This window comes from Nannobrachium achirus (genome assembly GCF_963921795.1).
Source record: "Nannobrachium achirus genome assembly, chromosome: 4".
Taxonomy (NCBI): Eukaryota; Metazoa; Chordata; class Actinopteri; order Myctophiformes; family Myctophidae; genus Nannobrachium; species Nannobrachium achirus.
Window position 1 is genome coordinate 36,021,307 of NC_137813.1, and position 20,822 is coordinate 36,042,128.

Genomic DNA, 20,822 nt, shown 5'->3' on the forward strand with positions numbered 1-20,822 from the left:
CGGTACAATGTACAGAATAATTAATTGACAAATAATAATTATTATTAATAATTGATGTCAAACAAGACCATGAAGCTATCTATGAAATCTATGTAAAGGTAATCTGCAACACAATTTTATACAAGCTCTGCTGTAGGGAAATCTCATTGTCGCAAAACCATAGCATTCCGGCAGGAGACGTTCCGTTTTACGGCACTTAATTTGCTCTTCCTTTTTCACCGGCATCTGGAAGGAAAACTGTACATCATAACGTGTGGTTGAAATAAACCACTCGGTACGGTGTCATATCTCCTAAGGTGAGAACGGGTCGAAATATGTGAACGTGTACGACGAGAAATACTGCAAAAATGATGTATTTTAGTAAAACGGAAATTAGTCGAGGCAAAAGAGAGTATTTAGCTTGCTTGCCACCCCTTTAGCTTAGCCTAGCTAACGCGGCCACCTGGCAAAACCCTTTAGCCTCAGATGTAAGCTTAGCTTATGATTTAGCAAATGCTAGCAGAAGCGAATCATAAATTTAGCTTATGCTTAGCTAGCTAATGCTAGCAGAAGCTAATCCAGAAGGCAGTTTTGGAATCGTTTCCATTTCTATTACATAACATAACCCCTGCAATGGCACATGAATCCATCATCTAACCCCGTGTTTCTCGAAGTTTCAAAATTCAAGTTCTTTCCTTTACTCTGACAGTGAACAAATCGACCCGTTAGTGTTCATTTGCTTCCATTTGTACACTGTCATAGCTACAGACTTGTATGCAACAAATTAAACCAAAGGAACCAGCAAGAGTCCCTGGAATCCACTTTGAGAATCGGATCTAGCCTACAATTTTGGGATCGTTCTCACATAAATCGTGTAACAGTAGCATATGAATCACTAACCCAGTGTGTCCCAAGCACTGGGTCGGGACCCATTTTCTGTCCCTTTGTTTTTTTTGTTTCCTACTTTTTATCATTATTCAAAAATATTTTCAAAAAACATTCCCAAATGCTAGTAGATCAGCTATTTTCTCTAGTTTGGGTCCTGGCAAACGTCTAATATCTCTTGGGCCTTGAGCTAAAAAATTACCTACAATTTTTTTGACTGAGAAGTGGTTCCATGCTGAGACTGAGATGCGTCCAGGGCCAGAGGTCAGTGATGACTAGCCCACTGCGCAAGCCGACTGGTGCCTGTTTGTTCAGTGCATTGATGAGAGACAACAGTGCTGCAAATAGTCTGAGACCTCTCCCTGAATGTCTGGGGACATGTTAAACTCCTCCAATGATTGTTACACAGTAATATACATGATGGCAGATGTTAAACTTAACTGTAAGGGTCCTATTGGATTTTACTGTGGGTGTGGGTGTGGGTGTGGGTGTGTGGCTGGTTCTGAAAGTGAGGAAGCTAAATTATTGATAGTTGGGAACCAAATGGACCCGTTAAGGTCGGTCATGGCCTCAAAAATGTGTTCCAAAGTTTAGAACCACCGTTAGATGTGATTGGTTATGTGTGTCTGTCTATTTATTATCTGCTTAAATCAAATGACACAAGTCTGGCATTTCCTTCCTGACATAAGGTCATCATGGCCAAGTTCCATGCCCCTGTGATCCAGGACAATCCATCAGGATGGGGTCCTTGTGCCGTTCCAGAGAAGTTCAAAGACATGCCATACCAGCCTTTCAGCAAAGGAGACCGTTTGGGAAAGGTTCATATACCCATGTTACATACCTTCAGATTAGATTCTGACCGATGGCTGATTTTTGGGTCTGATCCCGATTTTACCAATAGATGTTTTAAAAAGTTGACTTTCTATTTGAGAATATTTCACAAATTAAAAATAAATACTAATACTTTTGATAGATACTAGATTTATACCACCTATATATTGGTGTGGTTCAACTCCAGATTTCCCCACTTGGAATGTTAAGTGATATAAGCTTTTCTTTACCCCATTGGTGTCTGTGGTGTACTTAACATGGTTTAATTGCAGGTGGCTGATTGGACTGGGGCGACCTATCAAGATAAGAGATACACAAGTAAGTGAAACCATTTAGCAAAAACAGCATCAGGAAATGTTGATTTAAATATATTATTGCGACCGAAGGTCGCATATACTCTGAAGAACCGTGTCGCTTGAGTGTCCTTCCTTCCTTCCGTATCCTCGTGACCGTCCGTATCCTCTGTGATGTCAGTGTGATGTCAGCGAGTTGTGACATCACTTCCTGTACAGGGCGGCTACACGAAATGTGGATAACACTATATATGGAGATAGTCCAGTCCATCATGTCATATGGGACTACCGTCATAGAAAGTAGCCATTGTTAGGCCGGAGTCATTGGCTGTCTAAACATGGAGATGTGGATAACACTATATATGGAGATAGTCTAGTCCAATATGTCATATGGGACTACCGTCATAGTTAATCTGGAGTCAATGGCTGACTGTCTGTACAGGAAGTGATGTCACATGACATAGTTTTTATGCCCATATATGAGTCCTAACATGGAGATGTGGATAACACTATATATGGAGATAGTCTAGTCCAATATGTCATATGGAACTACCGTCATAGACAGTAGCTATTGTTAGGTCAGAGTCAATGGCTGTCTGTCTGACTGTCTGTACAGGAAGTGATGTCACATGACATACTTTTTATGCCCATATATGAGTCCTTCTGTACCACATCTCCATGTTTAGGCAAACTCCACACAGAAAGGCCCTATCGCCAACCCAACCTAGGGTGTGAGCGATAGGGCCTTTCTGTGTGGAGTTTGCATGTTCTCCCCGTGTCTCCTAGGGTTGATACCCTCACAAAAACATGAACAAACTCCCCCCAGAATGACAACAACTAGAATCGTCAGAGAAACGCTGTGGTTGGCCAGATGGTCAAGAATTGGCACGACCTCGCCCTTTAGGGTGAGGTCATTTGGACCTATACATGGAGAAATGGAGCAAACCTGTTTGGCCTAAACATGGAGATGTGGTACAGAATGACTCATATATGGGCATAAAAAGTATGTCATGTGACATCACTTCCTGTACAGACAGTCAGACAGACAGCCATTGACTCCGGCCTAACAATGGCTACTGTCTATGACGGTAGTCCCATATGACATGATGGACTGGACTATCTTCATATATAGTGTTCTCCACATCTCCATGTTTAGGCCCTATCGCTCACACCCTAGGTGGGGTTGGCGATAGGGCCTTTCTGTGTGGAGTTTGCTTGTTCTCCCCGTGTTTCCTTGGGTTGATACCCTCACAAAAACATGAACAAACTCCCCCCAGAATGATAACAACTAGAATCGTCAGAGAAACGCTGTGGTTGGCCAGATATAGTCAAGAATTGGCGCAACCTCGCCCTTTAGGGCGAGGTCGCATGTCACCCTGAGGTCGCATTTCACCCTCAGGTGTCTTACTAGTATACAGTATGTGTCTTGTGGATTATGCCCAAAGACTTCTATCAAACTATCATTTTCCACTTGTTTTTAGTTGTTGGCACACATAATTAACTTGAACATAGTTTGGTCACACTCACATTTTGCTGCAGATATTTATTGCCGCCGAAATCAGATTTTCAAGTGCATTTGCCAATTCAGACTTTTTGAATTTGGAAGTATCATTTGCTTGTAGTCTTGAACCCTGATACACAAGTACTTAGATAAGTAGATGATATTGTCCATATGCATGCCAGCCTTACTACCATGTAATAGCTTTTGACACCCCCTTCCTCTCCTTTCAGATAAATATTCCTCTCAATTTGGGGGTGGTAGCCAGTACGCCTACTTCCATGAGGAGGATGAGACCAGCTTCCAGTTGGTGGACACTGCCAAGACGCAGAAGACTGCCTACCAGAGGAACCGCATGCGCTTTGCTCAGGTACAGGAACCCTCCACCTGAATTGTGTTCATGGTCACCCACTCAACCAAGTAACTCCAGATAGATTAAAACATGTCTCCAATGATTAAAACAAATATTAATTTGTCTTAAATTGTTGTGTGCCACCATGGCTGTCTAAATAACCTAATGCCATTTCTCTCCAACAGAGGAATCTACGCAGGGACAAGGACCGTAGGAACCTGACCCAGTTCAACATGCAAACCCTGCCTAAGAGTGCCAAGCAGAAGGAGCGGTACGTTGCTGTCAAAACTGTCAAATACTGCCTCCAGGAAATGTTCTGTTTAGTTTTTTTTTACCATTTATACTTCCAACTTCGGCTGGTTCAGTACTAGTACTAGGAGCTGTGGGTGAGACCACATTTCCTCAGTTTGAGTCCAGCAAAAAACGGTTTATTTTATTTTTAATACTACATTTCTCTATCCAGGGATCGCATGCGCCTGCAGAAGAAGTTCCAGAAGCAATTCGGCGTCCGTCAGAAGTGGGACCAGAAGTCCCAGGTACAGTGTACAAAGTTATGAATGTGAACAGACAAGGTTATGTAAACTTGGATTGACTAATATTGATACTATGCTTTTTGTGTATATTATTGTGCTATATCCCCACCCACTTTCAACTTTTGTTTTTTAATTGATTTAATTCAATCTTGAAAACTCATTCTAACTGCAGTTTTAACATGATTGTTTTATTAATACCGAAGCGTTTCTGTCCCTTCTTGTTTCCTCTTTTTACCTCCTTCTCTTTCCTCCATATTCCGCTTTCATTAAGGCCCAGCTGAAGCCCAGGGACTCATCTGTAGAGGTTAGGAGCGACTGGGAGGTGAAGGAAGAGATGGACTTCCCCAGGCTCATGAAGATGAGATACATGGAGGTAGAGGATCCTACTGACATGTAAGTAATAAACTTGAGCAATTACATCTTCCTGAACAAACTCAAAATGTATTTCAAGTCATCAAATTCATCACAAAATAATAATACATTTTGACAATATAGATAAGATAGTTCATAGCCTACACTACAAGCCAGCTTGGTCACAGTCAATTAATGGAAACGGAAGCAGCTGTGCATTCTGTGCTTATAATGTCCAGTATTACACTGTGGAGTCCTTACTGTCTATAGACAGATTTCTCAAGCAGCACCTACTGTGTGTGTGCACGGCAGGGGCACAGATTGCACAGTGACAGTTTCCTTTTGATGTACCAGAGTTGGCTCATAGCTAATTCCTCTATCATTTCTGTACTACCCAATTTGTAAACAACTAAGCAGCAATGGCATCAGGTAACTGAATGCTAGAGCTGCCACACTTGGTTAATGTAAGCCATTACTCTCCTTGACCACCCTAGCATCCCTATTTTGGGGGAACCATTCGACAAAAATGGCCTATCTGCTTTGTGTGCTTGTAGATGGGCTGTTTTTGGTGAAGAAATGATTTGGTGTAGAGGGAAAAATCAAGTATAGAGCCAACTCCAGTGTACTAAGTATAAAGTAGTTCAATTGGTTAAAAAACAAGTAGCATTCGAAGATCATGGAAGAGTTGGGAGGCTAGAATACAAGAAATGATTACTGTGTTTCATATGTCTTCATATCTTATATCTTCAGCGAATGCTGCGGCGCATTGGAGTATTATGACAAGGCTTTCGATCGCGTCACCACTCGCAATGAGAGGTCACTCAAGAGCATCAAGAGGATCTTCCACACTGTCACCACCACAGACGATCCTGTCATACGCAAGGTACAAGCACAAATATACACACATTGATCTCGTGCCAGTTTTGTTTAGGAACTAGGGAAGGGAAGAGTGCTCTGTGTGTGTGTGTGTGTGTGTGTGTGTGTGTGTGTGTGTGTGTGTGTGTGTGTGTGTGTGTGTGTGTGTGTGTGTGTGTGTGTGTGTGTGTGTGTGTGTGTGTGTGTGTGTGTGTGTGTGTGTGTGTGTGTGTGTGATCCCTGCTAGAAGAACCGTACCTGACAAGTTGATTAAAATAAATTAGAAACAGTTTAATTATTATAGCTTTGTCTGAATCCATTTGTATAATCTCAGAGTTACAAGTGGATAAATTAAGTGATGTTTTGTGTACCTTTCTAACATAAAACATGGTGGCTATTCTCTTTCTATAATACTGTAAATGGTTATACTTCTGTGTTCTCTCCAGCTGGCTAAAACCCAAGGGAACGTGTTTGCCACCGATGCCATCTTGGCCACGTTGATGTGCTGCACACGCTCAGTGAACAGTTGGGATATCATTGTGCAGAGAGTGGGCAACAAGCTCTTCTTTGACAAAAGAGACAACTCTGACTTTGGTGAGCCTTTTTGCAGTACGAGTCTCTGTAAAAGGTTTTATTGGTGTTGCACATTTAAGTGAAACTGTCCAGATATTGTCTCGTTTGTAATGATCTAATGCAAAGCATGGGTCTTCAACAGGGGGTCCGGGACCCCTAGGGGGTCCTTAAAGTTACTACGGGGGGTGCCAAATCCTTGTGTGAAGTTGAACCCTCGCATCCCTATTCCGAGGAGAACTTTAGCCAAAAATAACAGATCTACAAGCTCTCAACGCCTAACAGTTGTAGATATGCTATTTTCGGCAAATAGGTTTGGTGTAGAGGTAAAAACGAGCAGACCAAGTACATAGTGAAAGGTCAAGTTTACAAAATAGGTACGATTTAAGTGGTTAAATGAAAATACACATTAACATGAATCCAACAGACTGATGAGAGTGTTGTCAAACAAGTCTATCTATATATGAAAAAGATGAAAATCTGCATCACACATTTATACAATATGTAGTGCGGGTCCCTGCTTCTTCTCTCTCTCAGCTAAGGGGTCCTTGGCCTGAAAACGTTGAAGACCCCTGATCTAAAGTTGTGCCCTATCTATTTATTGCCCTAACTTCAACTGCTCTGCCTCAGATCTGTTATCCGTGAGCGAGACCGCCAACGAGCCCCCCCAGGATGAGGGCAACTCCTTCAACTCTCCCCGTAACCTGGCCATGGAGGCCACCTACATCAACCACAACTTCAGCCAGCAGTGTCTGCGCATGGTATGCCTAACCCAACCTAGCCTGGGATCACTTCCAATTTCTGGCTTTTGATCCGGTCGGGAGCGGATGGCGTCCTACGTCATTTTGTTGTCAAAACGGACTACACTTTGGCCGGAACTACCAAACCGGAATCAGTTTTAACCCAAAACAATTCCCCGCGCTCAATGACATAATTTTAGTACCTACCCAATAAAACCCTTCATGAGGCGTAGTTTTGCTTATATTTTGTTTGGTGTATCCATCTTTTAGTCCAATTCACAGCAACTGGCAAGACTATACTCCTCTTGCATTTAAATAGGGATTGGGGAAACAAACAGGGAACCAAAACTAAGCGCCACTTCTGCCATCCAGTGCCATCTGGTCTAGACCGTTTCAAACGACCTGTTTAGTAAACGAGCACGAGGCTTTTCCCGAGAAAGTCTGGTGACGCGAGGTTAAACCCAAGTCCACACTATGCTGACAAAGACCATCAAAATGATGTGGACGCTCTCGCGCAGAAACCCCATATATTTCCATATTTAATCTTTTTCATGTTCATCCAAATGAATGCCCCTTCTTATACTTAGTTGTGTTGATGTATGAAATATTTAATTAAAAGTGTTAATAATAGCTTGTACCGGTGACTAAATAACTACATTTCCCGAAAAAGTAATGTTTTTGGACATACAAGGTTTCTGCCTTCTCAACAGTGACCTTGAAATTAAACGATTGTCTTTCTACAGGGAGGAGAGCGTCACAAGTTCCCCAACCCCAATCCATTTGTGGAGGAAGACATGGATAAGAGTGAGGTGGCCTCTGTTGCTTACAGGTGTGTACTGACCCCTGCTGGTTAGTTTCAGTGATGCAATCTTGGCTAATGTAGAAGTGGTTCCATGCTTTGGGGGATGCGTCCAGGGCCAGGGGTCAGTGATGACTAGCCCACTGCGCAAGCCGACCAGTGCCTGTTTGTTCAGTGCATTGATGAGAGACAACAGTGCTGCAAATAGTCTGAGACCTCTCCCTGTTAAACTCCTCCAATGATTGTTACACACAGTAATATCTACATGATGGCAGGTGTTTAAACGGAACTGTATGGGTCTTATTGGATTTTACTGTGTGTGTCGCTGGTTCTGAGTGAGGACCGGGACCCCAGGAGTCATTTTAAGGGCTCCAGGGGGTCCCCAGCTAAATTATTGATAGTTGGGAACCAAATGGACCCTTTAAGGTCCATTTAGCCAGATAATCAGAGAGCTCTGCCTACTGAATGGTCTGGTGACATAACTTCAATGCATAGTCTAACTGGGTAGAAACTATTTGGAAATTAAAGAAAAACACGCGTTGTAAACTCGTACATATGCTATTTTTCTTTTTCAACAAAAAGCTAAACTAAATGTCCCCAGGGGGAGTCACATACACCACTCATAAAGAGGTTTGAACTCCCATCAGACTAGATGGAGACTATAATAATAAAAAAAAAAAAAAAGCAGTCATTAGTGACACATACATAGCCTATTCTTATTTTTATTTTTATTTATTTTTTGGTTTAAAGATTATTTGGGGTGCAGAACGGTATAATTGAATGAATATCTCCCATATGCACTAGGTTTTAATCTGTTAAATACATGCTTCTAACAATACATTTGAGTAGGATAGATTTCTCAGTGTGCATAAATCTTAACATTTGCAGACAACATCATAGACTGAAAGGCTTCTCCATGTCAACAGGAAAAGTATTAATCAAATCTTTTTCTTTTCTTGCGATGGTACATGCTCTATTCAATTATTCGGGGTTCAGGGCATGTTTATGTATGGCAGAGACATACAGAAAAAATATATACTCATTAATTAAATTAATACATTCATACAATTTCAACGTACCAGACAAATAATTAGCAAAGAACGGAGTACTGTAAAAGGAACTTGAATAACTCAACTAATTTGTTAGTTTTTTCAGCTGAATAAACACATTTTCAAATAATTGTCCAACACAGCCTATGTAGCTCTTATAACAGATGGGTGGAGTATGTCCATATAACATAATTATATATCTTGTATGTTTTTGTTTTCTTTCCCAAATAGGTCTACATATAATCGTAATAATTATTTACGCAAAAGATTTCAATGAATTATGGTAAATGCTTCTGACAAGCAAATCATTGTTAACGGCCTCAGTTTTCAGTATAAAAGACATGACTATAAATATAAATATGCCCTAAGTGTTATAATGCCCATGTCAGGACAAATCTCTGTAGTTCCTTTTTGCACTAGCTCGTGTATTGAATTTATGACGGCCATTATAAGTAAAGATGTTGAACTCAATGAAATGGTCACACAAAGGGCAAAAACCTTTTCAGAGTCCAGTTGTCACATGGCACTCAATGATATACCGTGGCCTTGCTTGAAACCGTCTTCAACGTTTCCTTTTATTCAGTTATATAACTATTCTAAAGAGAGATAATCTAAACAGTTTTGCAGCCCTGCTGCAAAACATTTTCTCTTTTTTCAGTTATATAACCATTCTAAAGCACATAAGGGCAAAATGTGCTGCTTGTCACAAAGCAAGGCTCATGAAAGAGCACTGCTTCTAGTTCCAAATGTTTCACAATTAAAGACTTTTCACAATCTATCAGGACGTGTCGCAATGCGTTAACTTGTAGATCGGCTCTTTTTGATTAGCCAAACTACACATTCCCCCTCAAGGAACCCCGGGGGTCCCTGGACGCCACTTAGAGAAACACTGGTCTAATAAATGTATTTTGTGCTTTTCAGGTACCGTCGCTGGAAGCTGGGAGAGGACATCGACTTGATTGTTCGCTGTGAGCATGATGGTGTGATGACAGGAGCCAATGGAGAGGTTTCTTTCATTAACGTCAAGACGCTGAACGAATGGGACTCCAGGGTAAGAGAAGGGAGGAGGCACAGGGTTGCAAATAGGGTTCAGACTTTTGGTAATGGCCAAATACATGTCAATTTAGGGGATCTTGACATGAAAATGTTTGAGAACTACTGCTCTATATGTCAACACTTAAGTTGCAGTGATTTTTTCTCTTCAATGTCCCGCGATGCCATGGTCTCCATAGACTTCCATGTAATTTATGGTGCACGGATCGTGCACGCCCATGCCTAGATGATGCACCACGTGTGTGCACACTGTTCACATCTTTCAAACAAAAAAATCCGCTTGGAAATCCGTTCAGGCATTCATGATTTATCAGCCATTATGTTTTCTTCAGATGTAAACAAACATGGCTGCCATGTTTGAAAAGAATGGGTTGGTATGGGGGTTAAACATGCAATTTCGCGATCATGCCTAATACATTTCTGGAGGTCCAAACATTTTTTTTGAAAAAAAAAAATCTTTGAAAAAAAAATGTTTTTTTTTTCTTCAAAAACGGCCCAAACTCGGGAAACTCGGGGTTGGCACAGGGGTGGTACCTTTTCAAACTCTGGAAACTCGGGGTTGGCACCAGATGTGTTAATATGCTAAACCTTCCATTTCAGCACTGTAATGGAATAGACTGGCGGCAGAAGTTGGACTCCCAGAGAGGAGCTGTCCTGGCCACGGAGCTGAAGAACAACAGCTACAAACTGGCCCGTTGGACATGCTGTGCCATGCTGGCTGGATCAGAGTACCTGAAGCTTGGGTGAGGAACGCACACCTCTACCTCTTTGGAAGCCTTTATTAACTCGTGCATCGACTATCACCAGAGAAGGTGTCTTTTAGGGTGCCATAGCATTGGTCCGACATCTCATTGTTCCTACATCCCATTATCTGGTGAATGTTAACCTGGTAAAAATACTATGCCTAAACCTAAACCTAACCTCGGTAAAACTATGCCTAAACCTAACCCAAACCCTAAACTCAGTAAAACTATGCCTAAACCTAACCCTAAAACCTGGGCAGTCCCCTCTTTTAGATCACAACCGATGACATTTGTCTGATCATGAATTTAGGGGCTTCTGTTTACTGATGTTTTGACCGATCTTTTGGTAAAAAAGAAAAGAAAAATGCGTGTTGTGAGCTTTTAGAAGAACAACAGCTGTTTTTGAAAATGCCTCAATGCCCAAAATAGGGACTCTATATTGTAAGTATTTTAAATTCTGTACACATCGACTGCATAATTGCAGACACCAAAAAAGCTAATAATGGCCAATATATCGGTCTGTCTCTAGTGTCTTTTTGCAGCATAACTGAGGTCAGTAATAAGTGCTTTCGGCATACCAAAAGTGCCTCTTATAAATACATTGCCCTATCTGTTTTGATCAACTCGATTGCTCCCCCCCACCCCTCTCTCTCTATAGATATGTGTCTCGCTACCATGTGAAGGACTCTGCCCGCCACGTCATCCTGGGCACCCAGCAGTTCAAGCCCAATGAGTTTGCCAGCCAGATCAACCTGAGCATGGAGAACGCCTGGGGCATCCTCCGATGTGTCATCGATATCTGCCGCAAGCTGGACGAGGGCAAGTACCTCATCCTCAAGGACCCCAACAAGGTGAGCTACCATCCTGCACTGCCGTCGTGCAGAACCTTTGCATGTCCAAAATCCTTAATGTTCTTCAATATGTTCCAATGGATCCAGCATAGTTACAGCCCTAGTATAGTAGATTGTGACATTCTTGTACAATGAAGTAAGGCATTAATTTACGTAGACAAGGATACTAGGTTTCTGCCCGACTGGCTTCTTCGGCTGACACATTTTCTCTGTGATTTTGGGTAAATTGTAATGCTGGTCGGGAAAATGGCTTGATGGTGGTTGCATTTGTCCCGTTTCCAACAGCAAGTGATCCGCGTGTACAGCCTGCCTGATGGGACCTTCAGCTCTGATGAAGATGAGGAAGAAGAGGAGGATGAAGAAGATGAGGAGGTGGAAGGTGAGATTGGGAAGTCAAGTAATACTTTGGAATGATATTGACATATTCAGTGGTTCTCAAACACATATACAGTATATCAAGAACCCCCAGATTGATAGATATTTGACCGCGGACGCCCTTCTGAAAAGATTTTGTACCAGGGACCCCCATTTGTCAATATTGAAAAGAATTTAAACTAGCAGATCTACAATGCATCGCATTTACCCTAACCCTAAGCTGATTTTGTAGTTTGTTTTCCAGTTCATGTTAAAAACTACAGCAGATTAAAAACATGTAAACACAGCTGCACCAAATAGATGAATGAGTGTTAGATTTTCTTAAGTGTGTCCAAAGCCAAGGGCATGCCAATGTGCAAGCATGATGGACAGTATTGACACAAATATATATGTCACCGGATATAAGAGAAACAGCACATTCGAGACGCGGAGCACTCGAGATGCGGCACGGGGCGGAGCAAGCGGTCGCCACAACAACGTACTCCAGGCGGTGCGCCGCTCTATTGTCCACGACACTGCGAGCGGCTACCGAAGCCCCCCTGTATCCACGAAGCCCAAACGAGTTACGAGGCCCCCCTGGGTCCACGAAGCCCCAAGCGGCGCGAAGGCCAGCGGACCTTGGTCCTGCTCTTCGCCCCCGAGCGCCGCAGGCGCGAGTGGCCGCGAAGAGCGGGCCAGGGCCGCGCGGCCGGCGGAGCGCCGCGCGAGTTACGAAGCCGTGGTGAATGCAATCGTTATATTTATGCCCAGGCCGTAAGGCCTGGGCAAGCGCACGTTAAACGCCCTGTCCAAGTGACTACAATGGAGCTAATGGCTAGGCTAGGCTAGGCTAGGCTAGGCTAGGCTAGGCTAGGCTAGTAAATAAAGAGTAAACACTTCCGGTCTGCGGCGAGTTCAAAGCGTGACGTAACTCTCTTATCCAGTGGCTGACGTCGCCATCTGGTGGTGATTAGTGTGTGGTGAACGTCAAAACGAGTGCTCCTTGACAACTTTTACTGGTTTCTTGAACATACTGTAACATATATATATATATATTTGATTAGCTGCAGCTGTGTTGCTTACATCACTGTGTACTATTAGTGAATAAAGCCTGCCATGTTTTACCCTGCTGTAGTTTTTTAACCTGAAGTGGAAAGCAAACTACAAAATCAGCCGAGGCTTTCATTCCCCTTTAACAAGACTAAAATAAATGTGTTTATTCTTATTTCTTAGTTCTCTCTTGCCCCCCATGTAAAGCGTCTTTGGGTACTTAGAAAAGCGCTTAGAAAAGCCCCCCCCCCCCTCATTTATGTTGCATATCTCTACAACTGTTACATTTGTACTTTGTGTTCTACCCCCCTCACCCCTCTCCTTCTCCACACACAGATGAAGAGAATATTTGAGGTGTGGAGACTGCTTCGTGACCAAAGTGGCCTACCTACACTTGACAATACGTTTATCTTAAATCATTCTGACATTCAATAAACATATGATTGGCCATCTTGTTTTATGTGCATTCATTGCTTGTTAGTTTTTTTCTCCAAAAAACATTTGTTCAATAAGTCTTTTCCACTATGAGCCATGTTAGATGAGATTAGTTTATTGTTCCTGTGGGGAATTCAATAATCATTTCAGCAAATAAAATATTAAACTATGTAATCTAGTATACATGATTAGTTGGCTAACACCTGAGATACGTAGAGTGGACTGAAAAGAATGGATGGAGAGTACTATTTTCCTCCTATAGTTGCCCTGACTCTGTGTCCCAGATGAATTTCAGATCCATGTCGCCCATCCGCTCCTGAAGGATCTGATCGAACATCTCACTCTGGGCCATGGTAAAGCTGTTCTTCCAGTCACCAACCATACCTGCAATCAGTCACAACAGAATCACCAGTAAGACTCCCTAATCGGAGTCCCTAAACAAACTTTAGAAGGCAATGGTAGGCAATCAGGAGGGAATATGGGAAATAGGACAGATCCATGTTGATGACATGACCTTTGACTTTAGACTAGAGATACTGTGTACCGCTTTGCGTGATTTTAGGGCCAAATCTGTAGGAGCAGTGTTCAAAAATGTGTTTTGCTAAAATCGGCCTGATGGTGACGCTAGAAGAGGGGCATGTGAGAAATCTGGGGAAGAGGTGATTTGCCATCCAATTGATGAGGGATCTGAACATATTGAGTCCTGTAAGCAGGAGGTCTGATCTGATGTCAACAATCATGGGACCTGACAATGTGTCTTAAAATGTAGAACCTTTTCTTTCTCACTAAAGTTGCTATTATGGCTATTTGACAGTAAATCAGTGTAAGCCGGGCACAAGCCTTATCGCCAAAAGTGAGAATTAGTTAAATATTTACCTTTGCGCATAAAGGCTCCCTGTAGCCTCTCCTTTCCCACAAACTCATAGTTGGCTTGAGGGTCTTTCTTCATGTTCTTGAATGTAGATTTTTCCACAATTTCATCAATAGCATCTTCACTGAGTTCTTTCCCTAAGAAATTGCAGATCTTTGTTACTGCGGTCTTCAGATCCTGCAATAAAAATGGGCAGTGGGAGAAAAAATAATTAAAACTTTAAACTACACTGTAAAGAAAACTTGGTATTGACGAAGATAGTGATAATGTAGGCCTATTGAGTATCCCCAATGGAGACCAAGGGTTGTGCTTGTGCTATTACCAAAATCATATCCTCATATGTCAGGAACAGTATGTTGTACTGGTCTCTCATAGCATGCCACACTCTGATGTGATCAAACCAGGAACTTGCACCAACTGCATAATGACATGGTATTTATACTGTCAATATATAGACACACATAATGACATGTAGATTTGAGTGACAATTATAAATTACTGAAAGCGTTGGAGTGGACCACATACAGTACTTCACAGTAGCTTTTAGTGTTAACAGGCCTACCATTCCCTGACAGATACTGCTCCAAAAAGTCCTCGAAGCTTTTTGGAGTTTCCAGGTCAGCCCAGATACAGCTGAAGTGGTAATACGACACAATGTTGTCCTTTGGGTTCCGCATTACATAGATAACCTGTCGTACACACATGAATAAATAAATAATAGTCTACCGCACAGCAACAGCAGACCAGTGACAGTGTACAATGGTATTAAATCAATCTTACTTTCCCCCTCTCCTTCAGTCCTGTAGGCATGAGAGGCGGGGTGAGATGAGAGGCAAATAACCGAGGAGAGGGTCGTAAGGAGTAATCTGAACGACCTTCCATGTATTCCAGCCATGGCATTCGCTCCAAGTTGTTGGTATAAGAAACAGAAACGCCTTCATCTAACTCGTATATGGAAGTGATGATTTGCTGAGTCCATATAGTGCCTGCGTGTCAAGATGTTTAAAAAGCTTTTGAGACATTATTAAAAGCCTATAACCATTTTGGTATTTTAGCGCTCACTAAACAGCCAGTCCAAATAAGTTGTCTCACTCACCAGATTTTGGGTAAGTGACAAGAAAGACGTCATCGTCACGAATTCCAAACCCCTGAAGAGAATCGATGTGCTCAGCAGTTGTGCAGCCAACTGCAAAATTATAGTTTTTATACCTACAGAGATTAGCTGTGATCTGCTCCATGTGGAACCTTTGAATAAAACAAAGATTTGCCAATATAGAGCTAACCTAGATAGCCTACAGTAGACCTATATGTGTGATATACATAGGTGACAGTCAGCACATGTATACTGGACTTTGAGTAGTAATAAATGCTGAACTCGGATACAATTGGCTCTGGCTGAACTGATAGGTCCTCTGGCACCTCCTCCTGGAGTGACAGAGAATTGTTATCATGTTCTACATGACTTATTAGTTATTACATAACATTATGTCGAAAAGGTCATCCAATACTAAGTGATTTAAATGTGCCATACAAGGCTACTGTTTATCAAACAAAGTCATACTGTCAGAATGTAAAACAGAAGAAGGACTATAGTGTGTTTATGTTATATAGACTACTACAGTAGGATAGTAGTAGTTCTATATATCATCAATAGGTTATACTGTCCTATGACCTAAGGCATAAAAGCCATACTAGGCTATAGGCCTATGCTATACACATCTGCTTGTCCTTTCACCTTTCAGTGCTTTTCAATCTGTCCTGTATATGTCTTCTGACAGCTTTGTAATCTGTCTTTATGCATGTCACTTTTCAAAAGTATAGTATATCTAACACATTACCTACCGGTATATGCTATAATAGCCTACAGCAGGGGTGGGAACTTTGATGATGGCGGGGGCCACTATTTCCACCTTCACTCCAGAGGGCCACATTGCATATTGCTACGTTCTACTTTGTCTTTCTAGTATCTCATACAAAAGAAGCAAAAATAGAAGATCTACAAGCTCAAAACGCGTCGCACTGCGTTAATTGGAATCCTGAAATGTATAATTGTATTTAATTTCAAATGCATTTAGTTATACTCATGTTAACTTTATGAACCCTAAATACAAATATGTTGGATATCAAAAAAAGACTAACATTTTAGTACTACTATACTAGTCATTTAGCTACTAAGATAGACTGAAGTAATTAAAACGGTCTGCATGTTTAGAATTGTAACAGCTGAAACCAATAATATATCGGTATTCTGATATTAACCTGCAGGCCGCATTAAGTGAAGGTGGGGGCCGCATGTGGCCCCCGGGCTGCCAGTTGCCCATGTATGGCCTACAGTATCTTGGTCTCTGGAGGCGAATTATTTAATGTCTATCATATGTAGATTAGAACAAGTGTATTTCCCAGTATTAGCCAACTGACAATTTATCCATCTGAGGTGTATTCCCAAGCTTTGCGGTAACTTTTATTTTCATTAGATTCATTAACTATCCACTATTTGTGACAATATCATAGCCATGTATTGGAAACATCTGCTTATCCCATGATGCTTGGTTTTTATTACATATACACATTCAAAATATTCATTTTATTTTTCATAATTTCAGTCAGTACAATATTCTTTAAAAAAGTATGTTAATTATTAATAATTGATCCATTTTGTATGCAGGTGTGTGCTTTGCTGCTTCAATATTGTAAACACAAACAAATGTTTTTCAAGTCAGTCGTGTTCTCTCAATGACAATAAAAAAATAAAAAATAATGTGAACCATATTATTTAAACCAATTTTAGCAACAATCACAAAGTGATAAATCTTGTTAAATTGCTGACTGTTTGCTACTGTATAATGCAACGCTGTTTCTTATACATCCCTTTCTTTTCCATTAGATCAGAGGGAAAGATCTGCTCCCTACAGATTTTTAGCTCCCTTTTTTGATAAAATGGCAGCTCAAGGTCAACTTTCTTCTTTGTTGATGTCAGCATGCCTTCACTCAGAGAGTCATGGATCTTCTTCCAAGAGTCCAGCTCTGAACGCCACAGTGAAGCTCTTGATCGGATGAACTGTGAGACTTCACTCTGGCTGCCTTTAGCCAGACTCATGCTGTCTTTGCAGATGAACATGATGTCCAAGCCAATGAAAAGGGCATTTAAAACAATGAAACCAGCCCGAGCTGAATTAGAGATAGCATTTGTCGCTTTGGCGGCTGCCTGGCCTATATCTGGAATCTCAGAGGCTATCCTGGGCACATTGCTGGCTGCTTTACCTTCCTGGAGCAACAGCTTGGCACCACCCGTGGCACCATCAATTATAGAATCAATGCCTTTTCCAACAACAGCTGTTTTTCCAAGGATATTGCCTAAACCCAGGACCACATTCACGTTGTCCTCTGGCAGTGTCGTGTTTGCTTTATTGGACACCTCTTGTAGATATTCCTGAATGCTCTTCACATCTTCAATGAAATTGTGAAATATTTCATTGACTCTCTTTTGTTGTGTATTATTTACTGCGATCTCTGTGCCTGTGGTGACTATACCGTTGATTCCACTGGTAACACCTAGCCCTACCCCAGTCATCGTTAGAGCTAGGGACACTCCAGCTGTTACAGGGATCAAGGCCAGACCAACAATGGAGAGCACGCCTCCAAGTGCTCCCACTGAGCTACCTGCTACACTGGAGATCTTAGCGCCCTTCTTCATCCTGTCTAGCTGGACAGCACGTTCCTCCAGTTCGGTTAGAAACTGCAACATTCTGGGTTTACAGTGGCTGAACTTCCTGATGAAGCCAGAGGAGGACTCATCCTGGAACAAAGACCCAACTCTAAAGTGCTGGTCCATCCTGAAAGAGAAAAAAATATATCAGGTAAAGTAAAACTCATCAACTTGAAATTGTATCTGCATTTGTCATACTATAAGATTATATTGGTGACATGTCTCATGTCCAACATTTTCCTATCATAGTTTATTGTGTGATTGTTTAATCACTGCCATAGCCTCCCAGTGTCAGACTTTACTGGAGGACAGAAGCTCAGCTCCAAGTCCTCCAGTCAAGTAGCTGATGCCAATGGAGGCTGTCTAAACTGAGCTTGACCCAGCCAGCTGTGTTCACCTCTTACCTAAACTCAGTAACTGTAGCAAACATAGAGCAAAGCCAGACAGTTTTGACCCTAACCTGGATCTTGATAGTTACCTTATATCAGTGAGATGTTTGATATGATTAAGCATATCCAGTATGTCAACTTCAGACAAATCCGCAGTCAGTTCGACCACAGTTTTTGTACTCTTCATCTTCCAAGATTCTCTGACAGTGCTATAAACGAGAAGATCATGATTAATTTCGGAACATTTGGCCTTGTGCACAAACTGTTTTGCAATGAATGATAAATAAGATTTCATTATGATGAGTTCTTAATTTACCTTTTCTCCATAATATCGCAGATCTTCTGGGTAATGCATTTCAGGAGGGACGACCATTAGGTTGAAGGGGCTTTATTGACAAGAATGAAAGCATACAAGCAGCAATATAGCACATAGAGATAAGCAGCAAATACAGCAGCAACTAATGACATGAGCAGCAGATAGCATAATGGAATAAGCAGCAAGCATGGATAAATGCAGCACTATCTAAACTTCAAGCGGAACCTAGGAGTGGCATATGGATTCTACCATCGGATCAGTGTACCGCGGGTCACGATATATATAACGTTATATCGTGAATTAAGCTCTCCGTGGACACATGATCCGATACCCCCAGCGGGGATAAGCATAATCCATTGAGGTGGACGCTGGGGATGGCGGTGGGGCAGCGTTGAGCTTAGCAACTGACTATAGCTGTGCAGCTAGGTCTAATGTACTCTGGGTAAAGGGGGGGGCTGAGGCCGCTGGCCCCCGCCCCCCCGGCGCGCTGTCAACCCTTAACTCGCCCCTCCTGAACTAGCTACGTCATGACTTCCTGCGCTCAATTTCAGGAGGGACGACCATTAGGTTGAAGGGGCTTTATTGACAAGAATGAAAGCATACAAGCAGCAATATAGCACATAGAGATAAGCAGCAAATACAGCAGCAACTAATGACATGAGCAGCAGATAGCATAATGGAATAAGCAGCAAGCATGGATAAATGCAGCACTATCTAAACTTCAAGCGGAACCTAGGAGTGGCATATGGATTCTACCATCGGATCAGTGTACCGCGGGTCACGATATATATAACGTTATATCGTGAATTAAGCTCTCCGTGGACACATGATCCGATACCCCCAAAGAAAGGACCCACGCGGGTCCCCCCCCAAAACACGCAATGCTTTAGAATCCATAAGGCTCCTAATCATCGGTGAGGATGATTTGTTTCCGCGGGCCTAACAGCTTGGACACTGCTGTGACCAGAAGCGCATATAACTAAACTAACCTATCTAAGCATACAAAAACATTGCGCCCAGCACCCAGAATACTTTATTAATTTATATACATTTAATTTTTATTTTGCATTTTATATTTTTTATACATGATTTATGCAGCCCTTTTTAATATTCTACCACCCCCGACCACCTTGCTTTGCTAGGGAAGAAAACCTCCCACAGTATACATGGCTCCGCCTGAAGCGCCCTGATTACTCTCAGCTTGACGCAATCAGTCTTTAATCGACCGTATTAGATATTAGCAGCTTGCCTAAAGCCAACCAATGATAGAAAAGGTAGCTCTAGTGTACTTTTAGCAATGCTGTAGTGGGCATGAGCAACTAGATATAACACTAATTAAAGACCTGTGAAGTGCAGCAGAGGCAGCACGAAAAACCCACAAATATAAGGTATACGCTGCACATAACAGTAACTATACTGTTATAACCTTAAAGACACCCTGCCTTGTATATAAATACATGTGAGGGGCAGCAATAAACACACAGCCGAAACAGAACCTCATAATGCGACCTTCTGAACCTGAGCGTCCTCCACGGGACGCGTGACTGATTGCGTGCCTCGGCCCCATCAGTCCATTAACCACGGGCTGCTTCACATCGTTCCCACGCCGCTTGACTGCTCCTCCGCCGCTGCATACGGAGGAACCCAGCCTGCTGCATCCGATGCAGCGGACGCCTGCTGCTGACGACCAGCTGAGGCCCGAGGGCGCCCGGAGCGCCGCCGCTGCTCCATGCCAGGAACGCCGTCGCCGAAGCTGCTCCGCGCCGGGGGCGCCGCTGCTGAAGGTGCTCCTCGCCAGAGAGCTGCCGCCGAAGCTGCTCCGCGCCAGGAGTGCTGCCGCCGAGTTGCTCCGCGCCAGGAGTGCTGCCGCCGAGCTGCTCCGCGCCAGGGGCGCCGCTGCCGAAACTGCTCCGCGCCGCAGGGAATGTGGCGTGTAGAGGGATGGCGCGACGCCTTCACTCTGGCCCTGCTCCCTCAGTCTCGCGGCGAACCAGCGTGCGTCATGGAACAGAGGGTCGTTGGGGCAGACATCGGGCGGGCAGCCAGGTGTTTCGGCATGGAGACACAGAATGGAAAAGTGCGTTAGTTCTGCTGCAGAGTCTGCTGACGCACATATAAGAAACTCTACAACCCAGCTCTTGATTTTTGAAGTCAAGCAATGCCAAAACATGGCCCAACCGATATGCGTAAAGTCCCCAGCTTAGAGCGACTGCACCCTGACGGAACCGAACAAGCAAATGCGCTGCTATTTACCTGCTAGAGTCTGGCTCCGCTGTGCTTCCGGGGCAGCCGTCGCTGGCGAGAGAACTGGCTCCCGCC

At 42.8% G+C, this 20,822-nt stretch overlaps 2 protein-coding genes across 2 annotated transcripts; one reads left to right on the top strand and one right to left on the bottom strand.

Annotated features, from left to right (window-relative positions):
• Positions 1–202: 202 nt before the first annotated feature.
• On the top strand, positions 203–13,236 carry eif3d (eukaryotic translation initiation factor 3, subunit D). The gene is made up of 16 exons (XM_080724252.1): positions 203–296; positions 1,554–1,682; positions 1,968–2,013; positions 3,720–3,856; positions 4,024–4,109; positions 4,302–4,374; positions 4,649–4,764; positions 5,473–5,605; positions 6,024–6,171; positions 6,778–6,908; positions 7,631–7,716; positions 9,657–9,786; positions 10,389–10,531; positions 11,190–11,382; positions 11,668–11,761; positions 13,123–13,236. Exons 2-16 carry the CDS (start codon positions 1,560–1,562, stop codon positions 13,137–13,139), a joined length of 1,656 nt encoding a protein of 551 aa, XP_080580378.1. The 5' UTR covers positions 203–296; positions 1,554–1,559; the 3' UTR covers positions 13,140–13,236.
• Positions 13,237–13,238: 2 nt separating this feature from the next.
• Positions 13,239–15,371, bottom strand: sult3st1 (sulfotransferase family 3, cytosolic sulfotransferase 1). The gene is made up of 6 exons (XM_080724253.1): positions 15,189–15,371; positions 14,873–15,078; positions 14,655–14,781; positions 14,415–14,509; positions 14,098–14,269; positions 13,239–13,605 (listed from the first exon to the last, which is right to left on the bottom strand). The coding sequence occupies exons 1-6, from the start codon at positions 15,328–15,330 to the stop codon at positions 13,478–13,480; spliced, it is 870 nt and encodes a 289-aa protein (XP_080580379.1). The 5' UTR covers positions 15,331–15,371; the 3' UTR covers positions 13,239–13,477.
• Between the last annotated feature and the right edge of the window lie 5,451 nt (positions 15,372–20,822).